Source organism: Cyanistes caeruleus, chromosome 6, assembly GCF_971803275.1.
Source record: "Cyanistes caeruleus chromosome 6, bCyaCae1.hap1.1, whole genome shotgun sequence".
In the NCBI taxonomy this organism is placed as follows: Eukaryota; Metazoa; Chordata; class Aves; order Passeriformes; family Paridae; genus Cyanistes; species Cyanistes caeruleus.
The window spans coordinates 43,498,652-43,521,800 of record NC_141706.1 but is presented as its reverse complement, the minus strand read 5'-3'; the positions used below and the strand labels follow the sequence as shown (position 1 = coordinate 43,521,800).

Below are 23,149 nucleotides of genomic sequence, written 5' to 3'. Positions count from 1 at the left end.
ACTGTTCATCATCTCTTGTAACTGACTCTTGCTGAGGTCTCTACACGCCTTGAAGTGGAATGCTTAGACAATGTCTCTGTCTTCTAAAGTATCCTTAAAGAATCCCTTTTTTTAACTATGCAAGTCACAACGCTGGAGTAATATTCTCTTGAATTTTGTCAGCTAATAACTGCAGAATACAGGGGGAAGATGCTTAATTTCTGTAACTTTCAATCTGATATGTGTTTCCTGTGTCCTCAGTATTCCTGGAAGTGCTTGAAGATTTTTAGCTTTAGTTTATTGACACAGCTTGTGTTTTACAATGCATTTCTTTGAGTAGCCTGTCTGTGACTTACCTCGTCTTGTCTTAGTAATTTTACTAACATAGAGTCCATGAAGCTGTAAGAGAAGCTTTCAATTGTAGTTCTGCTTTTGAAGATCAATTTTTGCTGACCCTTTTCACCTACTTCATCATGGAGCACAACATTCACTAGACAGTTTTGAATCTTTAAAGCTTTACCATAATAAAAGGTCATTTGGACTAAGAATGATAAATCTTGAAACATTAATAAGTACTGTAACTTGTTGAATGAAAGGACGTTTCATTTCTCACTAGGTTTGAAAGTTCCCTTCTTTCAATGCTTCTGTTTCATATTTGAAACAAGCTAAGCTGCTACTACAGATGGATCAGTTCGGTCGCTATGTTTTTCTTTCTGCGAATTCTGGGTTTGATTATTACAGAATGTACAAGTACAGAACATTGTATTTTTCAACATTATATAATGGGAAATGTTCTTATTAATGCAATCACCAAGGTATTTGAAGAGAGTCTTATGGATAGGTTTTTATTAGTCTGTATGGAGTATTGAAGGATTAAATGGTTTGGTGGAGACTTTCTGGGTTTGTTCTATAAAAGGAAGGATGGAGATACTAAAAGACTGGTTTGTTGGGGGTTTTTTTATGTAATATTGTGCCCTGATGGGGCAGAGCAATGTTAGAGGAATATGACTGAAATGCAAATCATGAACAGTACTCATATTTCAAGGACTAGGTAGCTCTGTTTTTGACTGGGCTAAGCTGGGCTGTTTCTAGACATCTAATCTCTCTTGAAGTACAGCCAGAAGAGTAGAAGCATAAAAGAAAAAGAATAAAAGAAAGCTATGTTTTTCATGTAGGCAGTTAATTAATTATGTCAGATCAGAAGCCCCCTGCTTCTAGGTTCTTGGCAAAATACTTTGCCTGATGCTGGCCGTCTCTGTCTCTGTGATTTGACACCTACTGGAGGCAGACGTGAAGTTTTAGTAGCAACAAAATGGCAATTGCTTGGTCAATCGAGTGTGGAGCACGGCACTGACAAACTTTGCAACATGACCTGTTACCCAAGTCTAAGTGTTTGATTTCAGCAAAAATGCTAAGCAGGGAAGCAGTCTGGGGACAGAAGATACCCACTGTTGAAGCTTTTTGCTAGAAGTCTTCTATTATGGGTTTTCTTTTTCAGTAGTGAGTGCTTCCAGACTAGATGCCATGCAGATGCATCTGTTTCTGAATCAGTCTAACTATGTGTTTTTTGGGTTTGGAGCTGCCTCACACAAAAAATGTGGAAGTGAAATGTGCTGTAGCAGTGAATGCTGAACTCACCTGAGAAGCTCTTCTTAAGGAATTCAGACACAATGAAGGCTGCTGCTTGACTTGCTGTTTAAAGTTACTTGTTCTGTGTGGAAAGAAAAACACAAATATCAAAATACAGAGGTTGCTGCACAGAGGAAATCAGTGACCGAAGAATTGAGAGAAAGTTCTGAGGCACAGCTTGCATTTTGTGAGCTACACCTGCCTGTAGCTGTAGAAGACTTGAGGGCCATAGGGAAATAAACTCAGTAAAATAGGGACACTTTATATACAAATTCTAAGTAAACCCTCTCTGCCCAGTTATGTTCATACTATTTCCCTATAACATAGTACTTGGAAGTATGATTAATATCCTCTTACCCTTTTGAATTACAACTCAAGACTTTTGAAATAGCTAAAAATCAGACTGTGGGTTGAGTTTGCTTTAAGTTGATGAAAGGGCAGACTGCTGCCAGGAAGGATGATGATACATGACTCTTCCTTCCCCTTATGTTGGCACAATTATGTGTGCAGCTGCATAGTAAGAAGGAGCTGAAAGTTGCTCTGGGTTTTCCTACTTTGTCTTGTTTTCACAATATCGCTTGTATCAAAACACACAGTTTTGGCTGGAGGGTCTGGCAGTAAAAGAGAGCTGCCTTCTTACCAGCAGCATGTACCCTAGATTTATTTAGAATAGCTGCCAAACTGAATCTTTAGATGATCATTGGTCAGTGACCTACTCTAAACATATCGATGTTTCTTTTTCTGTGGCCATTCTGGCTGATTTTTCCCCCTAGGTAGTGCTTAGCTTCTGTTTTGCTAGCTCTGTGTTTCTTTATGATTTAGTGCAGCTGTAGCTAATGTAAGACCTGAATCAATGTTTGGCCATTTTGGTGCAAAAGCTGCATTTGGTGTACTGTTCAGTATTTTAAATGGCTGGATTTTGAGGTATTCCTGTATTGGAATTCATGTTCAGGGAAGGGAGGTTTGACAGCTTGTGAAACTGCTAAGATTATAATCACATACTTAGAGCATTCTTGTACATTTACAGTCTTTTGACATATGAATTGTAACTAGGACAGACAATTCCTTCACATAAATAAACAGAAACATACATTTTCCACAAATACTAATATATACACGCTTGCCTCTCTGGGTTTTCTGGAAAAAGAATTTGTGTTACTAGCAACAGATACCTGGAACTTACAGAAGAAGGCAGTAAGCAAAATGCAGTGCTAAAGGATTTGCTGAAATGTTTTTTCAGTAAGTCTTTCTTTCCTGAAAAGGATGTTTCTGTCACTGTGGTTCTGCCATTAGTTTTAATATCTGCAGTTTAGGAGTGCAAGCTGGCAAGAAACACTTTTCTGAATCTGAATATATTGAACTTTCTCAAGCTATGCTGATGTAAGTGAAATATGTCAGATACTGCAGCCACAAGGAGTAATAGCTCACAGCTTCCATTGTCCTTGATTTATTATAATACAAATAAGGTGGTTCTTGTGAACTTTGTAAATTTGATCTAATGAAAATGAATTATGTGCCTATTTGGAAAATTTTAGTAGACTGACTGGCTTAGTCTGGAAATTACTGAGGTGTAAAGGATGTTGTGACGGTTTAACCTCAGCTAGCAACTAAAATTCAGAAAAGTGAGAAAACTCGTGGGTTGAGTTAAAGACAGCTTAACAGGGAAAGCAAAAGCCATGCACACAAGCAAAACTAAACAAGGACTTTATTCAGTGCTTCCCATGGGCAGGCAGATGTTCAGTCATCTCCAAAAGAGCAGGGTGCATTATGTGTGACAGTGACTTGAGAAGACAACAGTCTGAATGCCCCTCTCTTCCTTTTTATTTTCCCCACCTTATATACTGAGCATGATGCCATATGGTCTGGAATATCCCTTTGGTCACTTGGGGTCATCTGTCCTGGCTGTGTCCCCCCCCCCAGCTCCCATACACCCCCAGCTACTTTTCTAGCATGCCAGTACAAGAAGCAGAAAAGGCAGAGTAAGAGCTGTTTGGCAATAATGATGTCATCTCTATGTTATCAACACCATTTTCAGCACAAATCCAAAACACATCCCCATATTAGCCACTGAGAAGAAAATTAACTCTACCCCAGCCAAAACCAGCACAGATGTCTTGGTAACACTTTTTTTTTTTAGAGGGCTACATAATGGTCTGTCAATTACAAATATACCTCTTGCTTCTGCAATAAGATGGCCAAAAGATTATTGTCACACTTCAGTTACAGGTAATGTGTGCAGTCCGTAAGTGTCCTTCAGATTGAATTCCATTTGAAGACTGAAGACTTCAGACTGAAGTATTCCTTTCAATTCATTAGTTCATTACAGTCAATAATCAGCTTTTCAGTAACAGAGACCTTAAATTTATGAATCCTGTACACCACAAAGATGGGCCACCAAGTCCCTATGTATCTTGCTTATATAGAATTTGTTCATGTCACTGAATTACAAGCCTTTTAAAAAATAGCTTGTGACTGTCCTCTGCCAGTATAGACATAAAGAAACAAAAAAGCTGTTGAAGCTGGAATTGAAATTGCTGTCTTCTGGATAAGACTGAGAAGGATTTAGTAGGTATAACTGGGAATCTGCTTTCAAGGCTTTAAATCAGTTAATTGCTTAATCTGGATTATAAGAACCTGAAGGGGGGCATAGAATTATGGTTTACCTTTTGGGGCTGAGGGATGAATGTCTTGCTTATCTATCACAAGTCACTTGGAGTGGCTTTTAACTGAAAAAGTAATTACAAATTCTTTAGGACTTCTGTGGACTGTTTTATGAAAGGCATGCAAATCACAGATACTTACACGCTTTTGTGTGTTTGAAGGTTTCTCTATATGTTTCTTTCTTGATCCAAAAATTTTTTGAGAAGTCAGCAATTTCTTCCATGTTCATAACTGGGCATTCAAACTGCTTTGTTCCTGCATTTTATCTGAACCTGATAAGAATTACTCCTAACACTGTCAACAGCCCAACATTTTTTTCTTACACAGAGGTTTCAGATTTGGGAACAAACGTAGTACAGGTATTTCATAGTGAATAACTAGTAGTTTAAAATGATGTAAGCATAAATGAATGCGCATATGAATACTGGGTTGTTTTTGGTGGGGTTTTTACTGCAAAGTAAATTCTGGCTTGTCAATCACATTTGCTTAATTGACAAGGGTATCCATTCTCTAAATTCATTCAGATACCTGAAAACCAGTCTGTATATTTTTATGGTAGAGCCAGAATCCTTTAAATAAGATTAAAACCTGTGTTTGGAAGGGAGGCCAGAGCTTGGCTTAGAGTTGAGTTAATGTTCTAATAATCATTTCTGTAGCTCCACCTGTAAAGGCTAAACTCAGTTTGATGGCTAAATCACCTGGCTAAGCATGTAAATCAGTCTGCTGTCTTACAAGGCCTCCTCCTTGAACAAAGATGTCAGCTCAAATGATCAGAGGAGATTCCGAGTGCTATGAATTGTTTAATATTTGTTGGTGTATATAGTATTCAGTGTAACACATGAATATTTACACTTTGGGAATCTCATTCTAGAGACAGAGAAATGGTCCTACTATATAAAATATTTTAAACTTTGCCACTGTGAATTTCATTGCTAAGAGAGTGCTCTGCAGTGAATGGATTTGTGGCCTGATTAGACCTCTAGGAAGAGACATGAAAGAGTATTAAATGCTTATTTTTTAATCTCAAATTGACTGTGTTTATTTCCATGATGCTATATTCCTACATTCAAAAAAGCTTTTAATACACAATTACACATAATTTTCCATAAGTTTAAAAGCTGTCTGTTTGTCTTTAGTGGTGTCATTGCTATCTAAAAGAACATTGTTCTGTCACAAGCTTAAAAGAAAGAAGACAAATGTGGTGATATTTTTCTTTATTTTTACAGGGTAACTTACAGCTTCTGCAGAGCTGCCTGGCAGTGTTAAATGGTGACACATAAGCTACGTTCCGTCCTCCCACTAACAAGGGCTGCCCTCCTCTGGATTTTGTTTTCATGACTTTAAATAGGCATTTACAGTTCCCTGGAGAAAACTTTTGACAAAGTGCACATAAGCAAGCTTCTTCTTTCAAAAGAATTAAACACCTGAAAGTAGCTCCAGACTATATGAACAGCATACTTGTTATACATACATATTCATGTTTATTTAATCATTATATGCTTTCATTGTTCAAAAACCAAATGCTCGGGTTTTGTGAAAATAGCCAATATAATAATGTTCATGTTATGAATACTATGATACGGCTGCAATCTTATTTACCTTTGTAAGTAATTTCTGAAGATCACCATTTGAAGCACATTGTTCAAATGGCCTAAGTATTACCATTAGATATTTGAATATTGTTACTATAATGGCATTGTATACACTGTCTTAGTTTTTTTTTTTCCATGTACTTATATCAAAAAACTTATCTTTTTTTCAATTGTGAACATTTCTTAGAAATTTTGGAGAACTTTGTGTAACCTTTATAACTATGATTTAAAAAGAAAAGCAGATGCATTAGTATGTTTGCCTTAACTTGTAGACTAATCCAATTATTGTAAAATAAACCATGAAATCAGTGATTTTTCTAAAATGATGCAGATACTGTATCATCTATAAGCTTAGTATTTTCTAGTAAATTAGATTAATTTTTTTTTCCTTTATTCATCATGTAAAAACCATTGACTAAGTATTGGATTGGTCTGACACTACTTGCCCAGTACTTTTTCACTTGCATTCTCAGGTTTTATCTGTTTGTCTGTGACTTTCCTCTCCAGTGTACTTAAATTGTTTTGAGCTTGGTGGCTGACTCTGCAATTTCTTTGGCAGAAATACATTTGAGAGAACTTCCTGGGTTTCTTCTGAGAAAGGGGAAATAAAGTAGCAGAAGGGAGTTCAGAAGGAGGTGCATAAAATATCAGTGAAAAGTAATACTTCCCCGCTGTGATACGGATAAAAAGTTTTGCTTCAGGAAAAAAGTGAAGGTATCCCCTATAAAGGAATGGAAAAGGGTCTCATTCTGCTAACTGGACTTAAGATATAGACTATGAATCCAATATTGTTAGTTGTACTGATTGGTCTCCTTCCTTGAACTATGACCTTTTCCAAGCGGTGCTGCTATGTTGTGTAATTTCACGATGTCATAAAATTAGGCTTTACTTGATGAACTACTCTTCACAGTGGGATTGCTGCTTTACAAGCAATATATGCTGTTTTCAGGCCTTCAGTGGAACAGCAAAGTTTGCGTGAATGGTACGGTTGGAAATGCAGTTCAGCCTAAGTCAGTGTCTCTGTGATTACAGATGCCCTGTACTGCCGCACAGATGTGTTTGTTCTCCTCAGATAGGGTGAATTGCACAGTGTAGTATCCTTACCCTCCTGCCTTGCACATCAAAGGCAGGGGCGTTTGCATTGTGCTTTGATTCATGTACCCATCACCTCAGGCTTCGATGACCAGTGCCCAGTGGGTCTTGGCAACTTACCTAGTACAGAGAGTATTCCTAGCAATGCCTACTACACTAATACTGTGCTGTTCATTTTCTAGATGTAACAGGTATAATTCCTAAGGAACTCATCTATAAATAGACTACGAGGGATAACAATGACAATGTATATATAGCTAACAATATTGTAAATATTTTAAGTAGGATGTGAGAACAGTTTTTAGATTAGTCCTCGCTGTTGAGTGTTACTAGCTCATTAAATTTTTTCCAAGCCTCTTGGTATTGGGTGTGTCTCTTAAAGCTCTGACTCTGGATCGGCAACTCTGGAAAAAAGTGCTTCAAACGTGACCCGAGGACTTACAGCTCCAAGGAGAAAAGGGAAAAGACCCGCCTACCCGCTTCTTGCTGCGGGGCGGCCCCGGGGCTGCCGGGGCCCCCTCTTGGCGGCGGGGGCGTCATTCCGCGGCGGGGGCGCGGCCGGGCCGGGCCGGGCGGGGCTCGCCCGCCGGAAGCCGCCGGGGCGTCCGGAAGGGGCCGGGCCAGGCCTGGCTGCGGCAGCGGGCGAGCGGCGGTGGCGCCATGAGCCGCTTGCGGGAGGAGGACGATCCGTACGTGGTGGAGGAGCCCAGCGACGAGGAGCGAGCGCTCAGCAGGTGCCTGGAGCTGCCGGCCGGGGGGTGGGCTCGGGCCGGCGGCGGCGGGCCCCACTCCCCGCCTGGCTTGTGCTGGCCCGGGCGCGCAGCGACGGTGGCGGTGCCAGGCCGTGAGTGGGTGTCGACCCCGGGCTGCTCGCGGAGTGTAGGAGGATCGGCCTCACGTCGGCCGCGGCGATTTCCTTGAAACCGGTGTAATTACATTTCTGACCGCCCAGCTCCCTGCGCGGAGCAGGAGCTGCAGGGGCATTGTGGCAGGCCCCACGCAGTCCCCTGAAGCTCCTTTGCCTTTAAACCAGTTTTAATACCCCTAAGCTAATAAAGTGTTTTAATATGTACGTTGCCCATAAACATAGAAGTGATTTCCAGTGCACCCACACAATTCAGATGGTCGTTCTCCAAGTGACTATATCCACGTTTTAGCCTATTTGTAATAATTAGGTGTGTGCCACTTAAATGTTTGTAGCTCAGAGGATGAGGTGGATGTGCTCCTACATGGCACTCCTGACCAGAAGCGGAAGCTGATAAGGGAGTGCCTGACTGGCGAGAGTGAGTCTTCCAGTGATGATGAGTTCCAAAAGGAGATGGAAGCAGAACTGAACACCACCATGAAGACTATGGAAGGCAAATGGAAATCACCTGAAATGGGTAAATTACTCTGAACATATGCTTGCATATGAAACCATGAATTATGTGTTAATGGCCAAATCATCTTTAGGTTTTGGTTGTATAGTTAAGAATACGTAGCAGTATTTACATCACCGCATCCATACAGCACGGAATAGGAATTTTGGTGCAGAGTGGCTGCTTGGCAGTTTGTCTAGGTATTTTTTGAACTTCTCTGGGTCTGAAATTTTGGGGGACATTTTTTAGTGAATTTTATTTTAATCAAAGTTTGTGAAGCAATGCCACACTTGTATTTCTTTCACATGACTAAAGATGTCTTGTGTGTATGACATAGGGCAGAGACAGGTATATTTGATGTGATGTCCTCTGTGTCTAAAGGGAGTGTTGGGAGAAACTTAGCTTCAAATGTTATCTGAGGTTCATCTTTGAGAGAGAGGGAGCAGCTCTGCTCTGAGAATGCCTGTAAATGAAGTAACACAAGTGATGTGAATGATAAGGGTGTGGGAATAAACTGGGAGGGCTGTTACTTAACACACCCAGGTAGAACAGAACACTCTGGACAAAGTAACTTGAAAGTAAAGGTTTGTTCTGGGCTGTATACTTTCTCTCCTTGTACTGGGGTGTTCTTACCACTTCAAATTTCACCTGTAGGTACTTCCTCAAGTACTGGTCTGAGTGGATCTGCCAGCACTTCAAAATACTATGATGACATTTACTTTGATTCTGATTCAGAGGATGAAGATAAAAAAGGTAAATGACAGAGGCAAGAGGAGGGCATCTTTATAGTATCACTCAGTCAGATCCTGTAAAATCCTCTTTGGGGTGGGGGGTAGGGGTCTAGAGGCTGTTTGTGAAAGCAGCATTTTTGAGGGGAATTAACAGCCTGTATCATCTCAATGTAGTTCCTGCAATTCTATGATGTATCCCAGTGTAATGCTTTGGGGTTACACTTGAAGGAGAGATGAGCCAGGCATTTAAATTTCAGTTTAGATTTATTGCAAGGATGGAAAATGAAAATTGGAAATTGTATATTTTGATATATAATGTGTCAGATGGATGTAACATGTTCTTGCACAAATTCTTCCAGATACACAGGATAGCCGGAAAAACAGAAAACATCAGCAACGTCGGATTCTCTCCAACGATGAGCTGCTGTATGACCCAGAAGAAGACAACAGAGACCAAGAGTGGGTAGACTCACAGAGGAGAGGGTAAGTAACCATAAATATTTGAATTGTAAGATGCTTAACATCAATTGAAAATTTTAAATGAAAATGGTAAATGTAGAGAAAAAGCCAATGCTGTCAAATCCATGCAGTGTGACTGCTTTTTATATATAAACGTAAAGCATAAGAAACTTCAAATCCTGTAAAATGTTTTAGGTGTATGTAATGGAAGTTGAGTCTTCAAAACTACACAAAACTATAAAATTTTTTAAATCAAGATTTCCAAATTCTGTAAGCTAGTTTTGTCTGTAGATCTCATTTAAACAACCATGCTGTGAATTAAAATGTTGCAAGATAATTTGATTGTTGATTAATATTTGTTCCTGATAAATACTGTATTTCTGGTTTTGGAAAATTTGAATTTAGTGAGCCACAAAATGTTCAGAGAAAACAGGAACAATAGAAAGCTACTTTAATGAGGGTTTTTTGAAGGTTGAAGTAGAAAAATGGTTGTTGCAGCAGAAGTAAAATTTTCCACTTAAATCTGTTGAATAAGATAATTAATGTTGCCTGCAGACATTGCACTTGAGATACCTACTTAGTCAGAGGAGCGGGTTATTAGGCACAAATTCTCATGCCAGACTTGTATTTGTCTCACCAAATGAAAGTATTCTGTAAATCAAAAGATACTGGTATGTGTTTTCCCCTCACCTTCTCATCTGTGTTTTTTGAGTTAATGCAAATGGTGTCCAGAAAGAGCCAAGTATTAATCGGTGTATTTTAATGCAAAGAAAAGTTTGACATTGAATTGTTATGACCAACAACAAGGGCATGTAATTTCACTTTTTGTCTCCGCTTCCTCCTCTCTCAAATTGGTAGGTACCGTAACCAGAGAAGAGCAGTGCCACAGCAGTGGCAGGCAAAACCTGCAGCTGTTCCAAATAGTGATGCTGTTCTGAACTGCCCTGCTTGCATGACAACATTGTGCCTGGACTGCCAGAGGTAACAACAGTGAACAATAAGGGGTCTTCTTGTAATTTCATTTTTTTTGTCAGTAGAATTGTTAGTATATTCAGTTTGGTCTATGGACTTTTATCAGCTCTGTCTTGCAAGGTGGCCCTCATAAAGGGAAGGCAGGTAGATGTGAGTCAGATTTAGGGTTAGATGCTGGTTTGTATGAATGATGATCAGTTTAACCTGCAGTGTGGAGATGTGGAAGAATAGGGTAGAACGTTAGCATAGTGGAGAAGGTAAAAAATAAAAATAATCTTAAAAAATCTTTAAAAATCTTAAAAAAAAATAATAATTGTGGAGATTCAACAGGCATTTCAGGCAGATAGGGGATTTTAGAAATACCTATCTATATATATATCTTGGGTTGATACTTAGAGGCATAAAACTATTCCAGGTTATTTTTGTCTAAAAATACCTTGTTGAAGGAGGTTTAAGCAAAATAGTGTATTCTTAATTGGTTTGAGACTTAGCAGTCACGGTTTTGAGTGTTGTTAAATTTAAAAGTCCCAGGAAGGTATTTAGGTGAGAATCCACAGTATGTTTTGACACTCTTCAGTCTCTGACTGCATTGCAGGCCTAGTTAGTGCTCCTAACCCATGCTAAGGGAAGGACTCTAGAACTGGGAGTAAAGAAGAAAGAAATCTTCTGAAATGAGAAATAAAATACCTGTCATTTATTGAGTGTTTTTGGTGATTGAGGATGAAATTCCACAGCAGCCTAAAATCATCTAAATACTGAGTCCTGTATTTCTCTGTTTTTGCATTGTTGACTCCAATACTCCTTGACCTTATTCTATAGTTTTTCAGTTTGCTAAGCTGACAGAAAACTCTCTATTTTTATTGTCATACTGGTCTTTCCTGGGTTTAATCCACTGACGTAGCTCAACACAGTGTCATACAAGCACATAAGCCAGCAGAACTCAAGACTGGACTTCTGCAGCCACTGTTGTCTTGGTTTAGGCTGCTCTAAAATTGCAGCCTGAGGAACATTGCATTATGTTGAACTACAGTACTGAATTTTGCTACATACTCCAGATACACAATTGTTAAGACCTATGACAGCTGAAATTTTATGTTTTTTTATAGACATGCTGCTTCTAGTGTGATATGTCAATGATATTATTTATAAATAAGGAATTTCAGACTTGCACAACATTTTAGGATGTCAATGCCAGTAGCTGAATCATTTACCCTCACAGCTTCCTGATCTTTTGCCTATTATGAGCTATATGTAGTAATGCATAATTCCGCAGTACCAATACCATTGTACTCCAGGGTGTTTTCTTGCAGCAACAGACAGTATTTTTAAAAAATGCCTTAAAAAAACAACAGATGGCTGCAGTTCTATGTTTTTATTATTTTTGTAGCTGTGACTTCTGTTTATAAAATTCCTATTTATTTGGCTGTCAGCCCTTTGGCATGTTACTTTCTGTCTTTAATCCCACTTTCAGGGATGGTAACAGATTTCTTGGAAGCAGAGTTGTATGAATGGTATGACTTGCATTTTCTCCCCTTCTCCATAGACATGAATCTTACAAAACACAGTACAGAGCAATGTTTGTGATGAACTGCGTTGTTAACAAAGAGGAAGTACTGAAATACAGAAAGAAGGTTAAGAGAAGAAGTAAGAAAATGAAGCACAGCAAAGAAATTGTCTCTACACAATCAAATCAAGAAGAAGAGGAAATATATCATCCAGTATTATGTACTGAGTGCTCAACTGAAGTAGCAGTAATGGATAAAGATGAAGTTTTTCACTTCTTCAATGTTCTGGCCAGCCACTCCTAATGTGCAAATGCAGGGGGAAAAAATCCTGTGCTGTTTTTAAGAGCATGGGAAGTGTTAGAAATGCAGGCACACTCACCTTTTTAAAAATGCGGTCTTATAAATGTACATTTTCATCTGAGAACTTTATAATGGTTGGACTTTTTGCAAAGTTTATAAAAGGCATGCAGTTAACTGTGTGTATATGAATGCAATACTCTTCCCACCATCAGGCGGTTGCATCGTTGGGAATTAAATATTTTGTAAATACCATGTAAGATCTGTATATTACAGTCATTCCCTGTATATATACTATCCATTCCTTATCTCAGAGTGTATTAGAACAGCTTCTTGGAATAAATATTTTATAGTAATTGATTTTGCATAGCTGCATTGCTTATATTTATAGCAAGGGATAAACAGCATTCAGTCAGATGTTTGATGTCATTAGTCTGTTGTTCTTGGTAGAATTGCACATGTGGTCTGTGTTTTACGGTTTTACCCCAGCTGGCATCTAGGCCACACAACTGCTTGCTCACTTCTACCACCCTCTCCCCCAGTGGGGAGGAAAATTTGGACCTGCAAACCCATGGCAAGAGGACCCCACACTAGAGCAAGTGTTCCGATAGAACTTGTGGCCCCATGGCAGACCCATGTTGGGAGCAGGCTGGGCCTGAAGTACTGCACTCTGGAAAAATGACCCACATAGGAACAATTTGGGAAGAACTGTTGCTTGCCTGTGGAATGGACTCATGTTAGAGAAGTTAGTGGAGTACTGTCTCCTGTGGAAGGTGCCCTACAGTGGAGCAGTGGCAGGAACAATGGGTGATGAACAGACCCTAACCCCCATTCCCTGTCTTCCTGAACTTCTGGTGAGGGAGGAAATAGAGCCCAAGAAGGAGGGAGAGTTAGGGGAAAGTGTTTTTAAGATTTATTGTACTTCTCATTATCCTGCTCTGATTTTGTTAGTAATAAATGCAATCAATACCTCCAAGTTCAGTGTGTTTTGCCCATGATGGTATTTGGTGAGTGAGCTCTCCCAGTACTTAACTTGTGGACCTTTTTCTGTGTTTCCCCTGTCCATTTGCAGAGGGGAGTGATAGAGCAGCTTTGGTGGGTGCCTGGTGTCCAGCCATGGTCAACCCACCACAACATAACTGCTCACCACCTGTTGACCGAGAGCCAGCTTGTCTTGAGCAGTGATCATCTGCATTCCAGGTAACTCTCCCAGTTTATATACTGGGCATGATATTCTGGGGTATGGAATATCCCTTTGCCCAATTTGGTCATTTGTCCTGGCCCTGTTCCCTCACAGTTTTTTTTGTGGAGCTCCTCACTGTCAGAACATGAGACACTGAAAAGTCCTTGACTTACCCTAAGTACCACTTAGTGTTTTGCCAGTGAGCAGGGTCAGAGACACAGACACAAACAGGCACCAGCTTAAGGAACAGTGTAATTTACTATAATGCAAAACTGCAAAGAATCACAGGAGTATAGGCTACACAATGCATGTAATCCTTAGCAAAGAATTACAAAAAGATAAGATAAGCAATGCATGTAATCGTTACTATGAAAGAATGCCTACAGTGATTAAGAAAGCTGCATCACTAGTTACCCTAATACTAGGCCATCATCCAAGTCCTCAAAACATCAGCTGTGGGGGGAAGCTGTCACAGCAAAGTACTGGAGAGCCACGCCCTGTAAAGGAACTCCAGTGCCACGTCCACTTTGTGGGCAATGAGGCTCCCCTGACTTTGCTGTGAGAGTAGCCCAGATTTTATACTGTTAAACAAGCTGACATAATTTCTCATTTCATTCTTCTATTGGCTTTTTCCTAAAGCCTCACCAGGGCTCCAGGAGGAACCAAGGGAGTTGTCTTTGATGCTATACTCCCCTAATAAGACCTTACTGGGTTTCTAGATACAGAAAGGCTAATACGTGTTTTGCCAATAAATGAATACATGTAACAATACTTCATTAATGAGTGAATATATACATAATATTTGACTGAAATGTTCATCTAGAGGTTAATTTTGGCTCAGGGCCTGTTGTTTGGGTCTTAGTACTTAGCAACAGCCAAAACATCACGGTGTTCATGAGAACATTATTCTCAGACTAAAGACAAGCTACTGACAAGAATATGAACTCTGTCCCAGCCAAAACCAAGAAAGTCTGATAAGGAATTGTCATGAGATTTGGATTTTTGGTTCATTAAGATCTCAAAAAAATTTCTTTATACTGAGTGGAAGATGAGCTTATATTGATTTTGCTGGCATGGACTGTTCTACCACAGATCATATAAATCAACATGCACAGTAATGCCTAGTAATACAGATAAATGTTGTACATGTAAATATGTATATGAAGAAAGTACTGGACTTTATTGTCCTTTTTCCTTATGATGATAGATTTTAAGAAGAAATTTGTAGTCAGATCTATTACCATAGAACCAGTTTGTATGCTTTTTCTGTTCCTTTAGTACATTTACAGCTTTTTAATGGAAGCAAAAAGAGCTTCTACTTTGTATTTATGTCTGTGAAGCACTGTATTGTCAATACTGGATTCTTCCCTGTCTTCATTCAAGTGTGTGCCCAAGAGGCAAACCCTTGCTTTTTATTTGTAATTAACATCTCTTATAGACTGATGTTTTTAACTGTACCTTGAATGGGTATGTCCGAAAAAAACCCCCCACAAAATCTTTGTGTTTTTTCTTGTAATAGTACTAGAAATAACTAGTTATATATGCTTTAAGGAATTGTCAGAAATATTTGAACTTCAGTGGTAGAAACCTGAATAACATCTTTTGTGCCTTAAATTATAATAAAATCTTGGAACTCTTTGGTTACCTTTTGTAGTCCCTGGTGTGGTATTTTACTGATCTACACACACTCATTCTATGCTGTTACACGAGATTAGGAAGAAATAAACATGCTGGTTTTTCTGTCAGGATTACATAAGAAAAACAGTGAATTACTATTTTCAAATCAGCAGAAACTTAACCTCTACTTGACAGAGAACTGTTGATGCAGCTGCTGAACATGTGGTTGGTCAGTATGATGTGCTTTCCTCTGCATATGCAACCTATGAACAAAATGGAGCTATACTGGTTCTGAGGTTTGGGGCATGCATGAGACAAGATTTCAATCTCATCTTTGCTACCTACATTCAGATTCATTATTGAAGTATCTAACTTGCAGTCTTAGATAGCTGTGGGATCATGTGAAGTGGGATAAATTCTTACTGTGTGCCACAAGCCAAGAGGTGTACACAGGAAATTTTGAATGTATGAAGAACTGTTTCTTGGTAGAAGTGTGGAGGCACACATGTAGTAGGGAATACGGTCTGTGCTCTAGAGCATGCTGGCCTCGATTTACTTCTCTTCACGTTCCAGGTGAAACACAAAGTTTCTCTGTAGTGTCAGGTTAAGGATGTTTGCATTGACCTGCTGGAAACATGAACACGTGAGAATGTAGTTCAAGGGATCAAGTGTCGATGCGGGTGGTATCAGGGAAAACAATTACGTGATGACAGTCCCTAAGCAGGGGCAGAATGGAGCTGCTGAAGGAGGGGAGACAATACAGAGGAATAATGTCCATTTCCATAAGGGGCTAACTAGAAAAAAATTCCAATGAGTATGCATCACACCAAAAAAGTGTGAAGGGCCACTTACCTGGTGGGCTAGGGCAGATGTAGGAGATCTTGAAGCTGGCATTCATCTGGGCATTAACTTTACTCTCATCCCAGGTCCTTTCTTGCTGCTGCATTTTTCTCGCCTTACCACTTGAATTGCAGAGCGTCTTGTTATAGGAACAGAGAGGACTGACTGGACCTGTTTGCTCTATGTTGATACTGTTCCTGCAGCTTTGAATGGGAGCAATGCTTTAGTTATGATGAATACCCCACTTGTCCTTGAACTTTGGACATATTTATACAGAAAGGCGCCTTTCATGATTACCACCGTTTACTCAAGCAGCAACACCAACACAGGACTCCTCCAGCAGCAACTGCAACAAGCAACAGCAGACTTGGATAGTGGCAACAGCTCCCACAGCCAGTTTTGTTGGGATATTAACATGTGTGAATGCTCTCATTTCTCCTAGTGTTCAAATAAATCTGCAAAGATGTGTCTAAGTGTCTTCAGGGTAAATCAAATCCCATTTCAAATTCATGCCACACAAAATAAGTCTTCAGTTTTCATTGCCAGCTGCTTTTCTTCTTCAGTTATCTCCTGGTCCTATAGTTGTGTTTTGTAGCTGTATAAGTAAAGCAAAAGTGCATTCTCCTGTGGTTGTATTTCGTTATTTTTCATTGTATAAATAGCACAGGTGAAGGTAGGGGTGTGATGGCTACAAGGACAGAATCACGTTGCTCAGTAATATAATTGCAAATTGATTTACTAAGCAGAGTTAAGTACAGTGGGTCAATTCCAGTTTCTAATCTATGTTGTGCACACTTGGAATGTGTGGTCCCAACTGGTGGCCTGGTTCCAGGGCCTGCAAGTTGCAACACATGCTCTGCTCGTTTAAGGTGCCTGATAATTGTGTACATCCCCTTCCAGCAGGCTTTTGACACGTGCTTTCTACAGTGCCAGCATAAACTGCCAAGGGCCTTCCTAATCACACAGTCCCAAACCAGTCTCTGGGAATTTGTCTTGGGCCAAACAGCAGTCACGGCAGGGGTGTCACACACCCTCTAGTTTCTGCTTCTGAGTGCCTGAGGGTAGTGTAACATTAGCAACACTCACAGTAAACATCTGATTCATCACCTCTTTGTTTTTCCTATTCATACGGATTAATCTTGCCAGGGCTGGCCTATCTTAAGGTCGCATTTATCTGAACCACGTTTTTGGGTGAACTTTACTCTTCGACAACTGAGAAGCTGAAGACTCGTGCAGATCACTTTTAAGATGTCTCCCTTAGGCCCTGCCAAGCACAGGCTTTGGCTCTCCTGCGATTCCCTGAACGTCAATTCAGATTAAACAGGATGACAAAAAGCAGGTTGCAGCACCGTCTATCTCCTCGGTGTGACTCGGGCCGAGAGGTTACCAGGTTCAGGGTCAGCCGTATAATTTAATCATATCGGGCCCGATGTCGGCGTTCAGCGGGGAGGGCCGGGAAGCGGCGTGTGCCCCGCCGCTCTCCCCCGCTCTGGGAGCGCCGGCGGCGGCCGCTGCCACCCCCGCAGGCCGCGGCTCCCCTTTGCCGGTGGCCGCGGCCGCCCGGGCACAGGGCGGGGCCGGGGGAGGGCGGTCCCGCCTGCACCGCCCCCGTCTCCGCTCGGCCTGGGCCCGGCGTGGGGCCGCTGGCGGGCGGGGAGCGCCATGGCGCTGGGCTCGGCGTGGAAGCAGATGTCGTGGCTGTACTACCAGTACCTGCTGGTCACCGCGCTCTACATGCTGGAGCCCTGGGAGCGCACCGTCTTCAGTATCCTTCTGCCGGCCGGGCCCGGCGGGCCGGGGGGTGTATGTGTGGGGCCGGGGGTGTATGTGTGGGGCCGGGGGGTGTATGTGTGGGGCCGGGGGGTGTATGTGTGGGGCCGGGGGTGTATGTGTGGGGCCGGGGGTGTATGTGTGGGGCCGGGGGGTGTATGTGTGGGGCTGGGGGGTGTATGTGTGGGGCTGGGGGGTATATGTGTGGGGCCGGGGGGTGTATGTGTGGGGCCGGGGGTGCGTGTGCGGCGCCGGGGCTGTGTGTGTGGGGCCGGGGCTGCCCCGTGTCCCTGTCGCGCTGTGTCCGGCGGCGGCTCCGGAGCTGCCCGAGGCCGCCGGGCGAGTGTGGCGGCTCCGCCGGCCCTGCGCGGTGCTCGGGAGCGCCCGGGCCGTGGTCGTGCTGAGGGCGCTGCCGCCGGCGGGGCTTGCTTGGGGATGGAGGAGAGTCGGGCCGTGCCGGGCCGGGGCAGCCGGCCTGAGGGGCCGAGCGCGACCAGAGCCCGCGGCGGCCAAAGGAGCGGCAGTCTCCGCCTGGGACCGAGGCTTGACCCCTCCTTGCTGGCGGGGACTCAGCTCCTCACCCTCCCAAACTAACATCCTGCCCGGCCTGGGAATAATCCTCACTCTGCTGTTCCGCATGCTGTGTCCGGGCGTCTGGCAGCCTAGTCCGTTTCCTCTCCGGCATAAGTTTATGTCTTGGGAGTTACGGTAGTTGTGTCTTTTGCACTGAAATCCCGAGCTTTCTGTTAAGTGCCCTTAATGATTTCTTTTGTATTTTTGCCTAGAGGAAAGTAAATGTGCACGCTGCAAAACCTTGCAAGCCCAGGCGTTCACGCTGCTTTGTCACATGGCTTTTATTACATGGGTATTTAATCCTCAAGCTGGTAAATTTGCTTGGCTGTTTTAGAGTGGAGGAACTTGATAGATGCTCATGTAAAGGCATCTCTATAAAGACTATTTGTAGGTTTGCTTCTTTACCTGGCCCTTTCATCCAGGCAGTGCATTTTCTTAAGTACTGCTGTGGTATCACAAGTATTTTTTTCTCTGAAGTGTGACTGTTTTGATCTTAACTTAAAATGATGTCTCAATACGAGACATCGTATGAGTCTCAATACTAAGCTATCTCCAGTTAATGCTGAGAGGTAGAGAGAGAAATGCATTAAAACATTAACATAGAGAAGGGTATAAGCAGCAGCAAGAAGCTGCTTTTACTGAGATTCTGCTCAGTTTTGTAAAGAAACTCACATTTGTTATGTACAAGTGGTTGCCCAGGTTACAGTGGTGTGAGCAGTTTTATTTTTCCCTGTGTCAAGTCAGTAGAAATGGAGATTACTGGAAAAGAGAAGTAGTAAGTTCTTATAGAATTACTGTGCACAGTTTTTTCAGGTAGGGCTTCTTATATTGTATTCCATGTTAACATACCTTCTTCCTTTTATGCCTTGCCTGTATCACTGAGGAAACCTAATTTTTGTTTTCCCTGAAATTATAATTTTGTGAATATTTTTTTTCCTTTTTATCTTGTGCAAAATATTTAAGTAAATGAAAGTATGTGCATGTTTACTTTCATAAAATGATCATATTGTAATTGCCACGTAATGTACAAATGTGGCACAAGCGTCGCTTCTGATCTCAGATCAGCAAAAATGCTTTTGTCCTCAGACTGGGTACTTTGGCTGTAGGTGGGTCATGTCTGCTGGGTGCCCGTACGGATGCAGTGCGGACACGGTGGCCTTGGGAGCTAATGGTGTGTGGCTGTGCTCCAGTATCAGAAGTGAGCCCTGATACGGAAATGTGGATTTATGAGTTGACCTTCATTTTAGTATCTCTTACTGTATAATCCTCTGGGACTATAAATATTCCAAGCAGCTCTAACAGGCACACCTTGTACCTCTGCTGTGCCGTGGGTGAGTCGCTCATAGAGCGCGTTACGCCTGTGCTGTGGAGACTTGATTTGCACGCGCAGCTCCTCTGGTTTCACCTGTGGAAACTGAGTACTGCTGCCTGGCGTTATCATCCTTGTTAATCTCTCTGTGTGTTTTATAGTGTTTCGGGCTAAGTTTACTGAATCTCTGCAGGTAGCTGGATGAAATCAACAGCTGCTTATTCATTTTGTGTACTTTTGAATTTCTGAAAATTTAACCTTTCTGAAACCATAATCTTTTAGTAATCTGATGCCAGAATTTGTTTATATAAAGCTTCAAAAGCCATAGAGCTTTACAAAAATCCAACTGTACGTGTACTTTATAAGCTATTGTGTCAATTCTCTATATAATTGTTCCCTGTTAGTTCAGCTAATAAAGTGGTTGTCTGCACATTTTTCAGCTGATAGCTTCATGTGAAGTTTATTTTGCAGTGCAGTCTCCTATAGTAAAGTACTAATGAGTGTGTTTATTTAAGTACACACCATGACTCAAAGCTATGCTGAAACTCTGAGGCTTTGTGAATGAAGTAGTTGGAAAACATCTAATGCTGTCTGCTTAAAAAGGAGGTCATCCACAAATAAAAACGGTGTTATTCAGTAAAGCTGCTCATATTATTGTAGTTTTGTTTTATTTTGGATTTTTGGGGTACTGGACTTTTTTCTGCTTAGCTGAATGGGGCCGGCTTCTGCAAGACTTGCTCAGCATCTGAGAAGATGAATGTGAAAACGTGTTTTCTCAGTGCCCATCTGAGTTTTCTGTTCTCCATCACACTTTCCATGCTCTGGCCTGTCCTCTTGCTTGACAAGGCAGTGGATAACTGGCAAGGCATCCTTTGCAGTTCAGCTGATTGTTCTACTGGCATTCTGTTTTTCAGTGTTCAGTAGATTATTTTGTGGTTTATAATTACTGAATACAGTTGATCGTGTCTTTTTCAGAAACATAACGTTAAAAGATAGTAACCACTAAAGTTTAAATGCTGTTGTTTGTGATGTCTTGTGCGGTTTCTATTTCAGATGCATTTTTCCTCAACTGTAATTCAGATTCCATGCTAGTTTCCATTGTTGGAATGGCGCTGTACACAGGCTATGTGTTCATGCCTCAGCACATCATGGCAATATTGCACTACTTTGAAATTGTGCAGTGATGAAGATCGTATTTTCAAGAAGTAACTGGGCTTTGAAATCTGGTCTACAAAGAAGAATGAACCTCTTAGTTTTACCAAGATTTCTACTGATGTCTGAAAGACACAATTATGACTCTGAAGACTAGATAAATGGGATAGGTAGAGCAGGGACGTGAGATGTCCCCTGTGTTGTGTTCATTCCCTTTAATTTTACAAGATATGCCCTTGTATAGTAGTTTTGTCTACTTTAACATTGTGATTGTACTTTGATATCAGTATTTTCTTAACTTTGTGACAGTTTCAATATTGCACTGTGAAAGCTTTTCTTAATTGTAGTTTTGAGTAAATCTTAATTGCCTTCTATTTTTAATCAGAAAGTCATCTTATTAAATGGGGCTTAAAGCTTTTGCTATTGTATGGTATGTATTTGCCTGGATATTTCTATTAATGCGTTTTGTATGAAAATACATCTAGATTCATATTAGAGACATGGATATATTAGTTTAATGCTATTTACAAAAGTTAGTTTGTATGACTGAACTCAGGTGTACTGTTTGCTGTCCAAACTTTGTTCAACAGTATATTTGTGCATATCACCTGAATTTGGAATTAGCAATTATTTCAAGCATTCTGTCTGTTGCAGGAGGGAGGGGGAGATGAGGTATTGAAGCAGAGTGAAGCCTCGTTATGTTTGGAGTAGTGCTGTGGTTCTGGGCGCTATCTGGGTAGGGTGAGGGAGGAAATGGACTTTTCTTTACTGGCATTCGCCCACATATGGCTTTGGGATAGCACTTTAAATCAGCCCTGTTTTTCTAGCTACCAATTCACTTTTACAGGATGCTTTATTATGTTCCAATGGCTATGGTTTTTGCTGATTTTCACTCAACAGTGTAACTATGTCTAGGTTTTCAAGGGGTTTTCTATTGCTGCTAGTGTTCCAAACATGTTTTCGCTACAAACTACCAAAACATAGGGATTTCAAGGGACTTGAGTTACAACTACAGCAATAAGTAGCTGAATACTTGGCTGAAGTCCTGTCTTTTTTTTAATAGGGATTTTTTTCAGTTTTGTATTCTGAAATGTAAGATGGTGACAACTTAACTTTCCTAAGTGGACAAATTTTTTTTGTTGTTGTTGTTTAAAAAAATAAAAGTTTAAAAGCAGAACTTTGATGCAAAACTTTCTTGGAGAAGTTAATGTGTTTCCTAGTGTTGCTTGCTTTTCTCATAACTTTCCAAAAGTTATACTTGACCAAAGAACTGTGATTTTAATGGCCCAGTAATAATCGGTACTGTTACGTCTTTTATGCAGCGTCTGTTGACATCATAAATTGTAGATGTACAGTATCTATTGAGATATTTTCTTTCAGATTTATTTCATTTTCTCAAACATATACTCATGAGAAGAGAGTGTTTTTCCTTGTATTTAAAAACTTCATATGTATTTGATTAAAAACCCTGTTGTTGTTTTGGGAGCTAAAACCAGTGAGCCTTAAACTTCTTAGATAAACCTGAGCTTTACTGAAGTTGGTAGGAGTCTAATTCAGTACTTTCACTTCTTAATAGCTGGCTGACAAAACATGGGTAGGTTTCTGGGATTGTGGTTTTTTATTTTTTGGTGGTGTTTCATTGTGTTTTTATTTAAATGTATCCAGAGATGTATGTGAACATTTTAAGTGTATACATTGAGATAATGATAAGTTAACGTACTCTTTTTGAAGTAACAGCATAAATCCAGTCTCTCTGTGGATTAAATGGATACTTGATTGTGATGTTTCTTTGCAAACTACCACTATGATTGATAACCTCTTTTTCAGCCGTAGGTATGTTATTTCTATGAGGGTGAGAAAATCCCTTCTGTGTGATGGCATTAGGAAGGTTAAGCATGATTTTTAATTTTGGAATGTTTTATAAAAGGCCTTTAATATACTGACTTTTATTAGCTATCTGCTTTTTGTTGAGGAAAAAAAAGTAACCATTAATTTGCAGTTATTTGTGTTATGTTGGCTTGATTGATACCATACTTGAATTCAATTTGCTCATTTGAGTACAGTCTTTTCCAGTATTTCTTTTAGTATAAATCAAGAATCTATTAGTCTTGGACAGTTCTTTTTAGCTTCTGAATACTTTGTTAAAAATGGAGTAATTTCATTAATAAAATATGTGTTTACTGAAGTTTAAGTTTCTAGAAGAAAATTTTTGCAGTGTGTCCTTTTGTTTAGATTGAGCTAGTGAAGAGATGGTTCAAGTGGTGATAATTACAAAGCAGAGCTTTCTTTTTTAAAGTAGGGGTATTAGTAGGGATTTAATTAATCATGACATTTGAATAATAATAAATGAATCAGAAGGCTACCAAGTTGTTTCCCCATTGCAGTCTGCCTTATTGTTGTATCAGCTGGGGGATCATATCCTCTATGCTA

At 40.7% G+C, this 23,149-nt stretch overlaps 3 protein-coding genes and 1 long non-coding RNA gene across 7 annotated transcripts in view; 3 read left to right on the top strand and 1 right to left on the bottom strand.

Moving 5' to 3' along the window:
* Nucleotides 1–7,310, top strand: part of SNX6 (sorting nexin 6) — a 30,036-nt gene extending 22,726 nt beyond the window's left edge. For 2 of the 4 annotated variants that reach the window (XM_086894102.1, XM_086894101.1), the window contains exons 14-15: nucleotides 3,829–3,903; nucleotides 5,496–7,310. In XM_086894102.1, the coding sequence (XP_086750228.1) occupies nucleotides 3,829–3,870 (42 nt within the window). In that variant the 3' untranslated portion in view covers nucleotides 3,871–3,903; nucleotides 5,496–7,310. The remainder of the gene's footprint in view (nucleotides 1–3,828; nucleotides 3,904–5,495) is intronic. The other 2 variants (XM_086894100.1, XM_086894103.1) reach the window with 1 other exon arrangement.
* Nucleotides 7,311–7,518: 208 nt separating this feature from the next.
* Nucleotides 7,519–15,102, top strand: EAPP (E2F associated phosphoprotein). The gene is made up of 6 exons (XM_086894104.1): nucleotides 7,519–7,687; nucleotides 8,154–8,335; nucleotides 8,966–9,064; nucleotides 9,402–9,525; nucleotides 10,360–10,482; nucleotides 12,017–15,102. Exons 1-6 carry the CDS (start codon nucleotides 7,614–7,616, stop codon nucleotides 12,279–12,281), a joined length of 867 nt encoding a protein of 288 aa, XP_086750230.1. The 5' UTR covers nucleotides 7,519–7,613; the 3' UTR covers nucleotides 12,282–15,102.
* Nucleotides 13,698–17,435, bottom strand: LOC147652627 (uncharacterized). The gene is made up of 2 exons (XR_015288342.1): nucleotides 15,928–17,435; nucleotides 13,698–15,702 (listed from the first exon to the last, which is right to left on the bottom strand). It is a non-coding gene; the product is annotated as an uncharacterized LOC147652627 (long non-coding RNA).
* A 44-nt stretch (nucleotides 17,436–17,479) lies between these two features.
* Nucleotides 17,480–22,925, top strand: SPTSSA (serine palmitoyltransferase small subunit A). The gene is made up of 2 exons (XM_086894105.1): nucleotides 17,480–17,680; nucleotides 20,648–22,925. The coding sequence occupies exons 1-2, from the start codon at nucleotides 17,578–17,580 to the stop codon at nucleotides 20,749–20,751; spliced, it is 207 nt and encodes a 68-aa protein (XP_086750231.1). The 5' UTR covers nucleotides 17,480–17,577; the 3' UTR covers nucleotides 20,752–22,925.
* Nucleotides 22,926–23,149: the final 224 nt, after the last annotated feature.

What these genes read in the sequence shown, in the direction of transcription:
- SPTSSA (XM_086894105.1), top strand. Translation starts at nt 17,578, where the DNA reads ATGGCGCTGGGCTCGGCGTGGAAGCAGATGTCGTGGCTGTACTACCAG. An exon ending in CTGGGAGCGCACCGTCTTCA is followed by an intron (nt 17,681 to 20,647) that starts GTATCCTTCTGC and finishes ACTGTAATTCAG; the next exon opens with ATTCCATGCTAGTTTCCATT.
- EAPP (XM_086894104.1), top strand. Translation starts at nt 7,614, where the DNA reads ATGAGCCGCTTGCGGGAGGAGGACGATCCGTACGTGGTGGAGGAGCCC. An exon ending in AGAGGATGAAGATAAAAAAG is followed by an intron (nt 9,065 to 9,401) that starts GTAAATGACAGA and finishes AAATTCTTCCAG; the next exon opens with ATACACAGGATAGCCGGAAA. An exon ending in GTAGACTCACAGAGGAGAGG is followed by an intron (nt 9,526 to 10,359) that starts GTAAGTAACCAT and finishes TCAAATTGGTAG; the next exon opens with GTACCGTAACCAGAGAAGAG.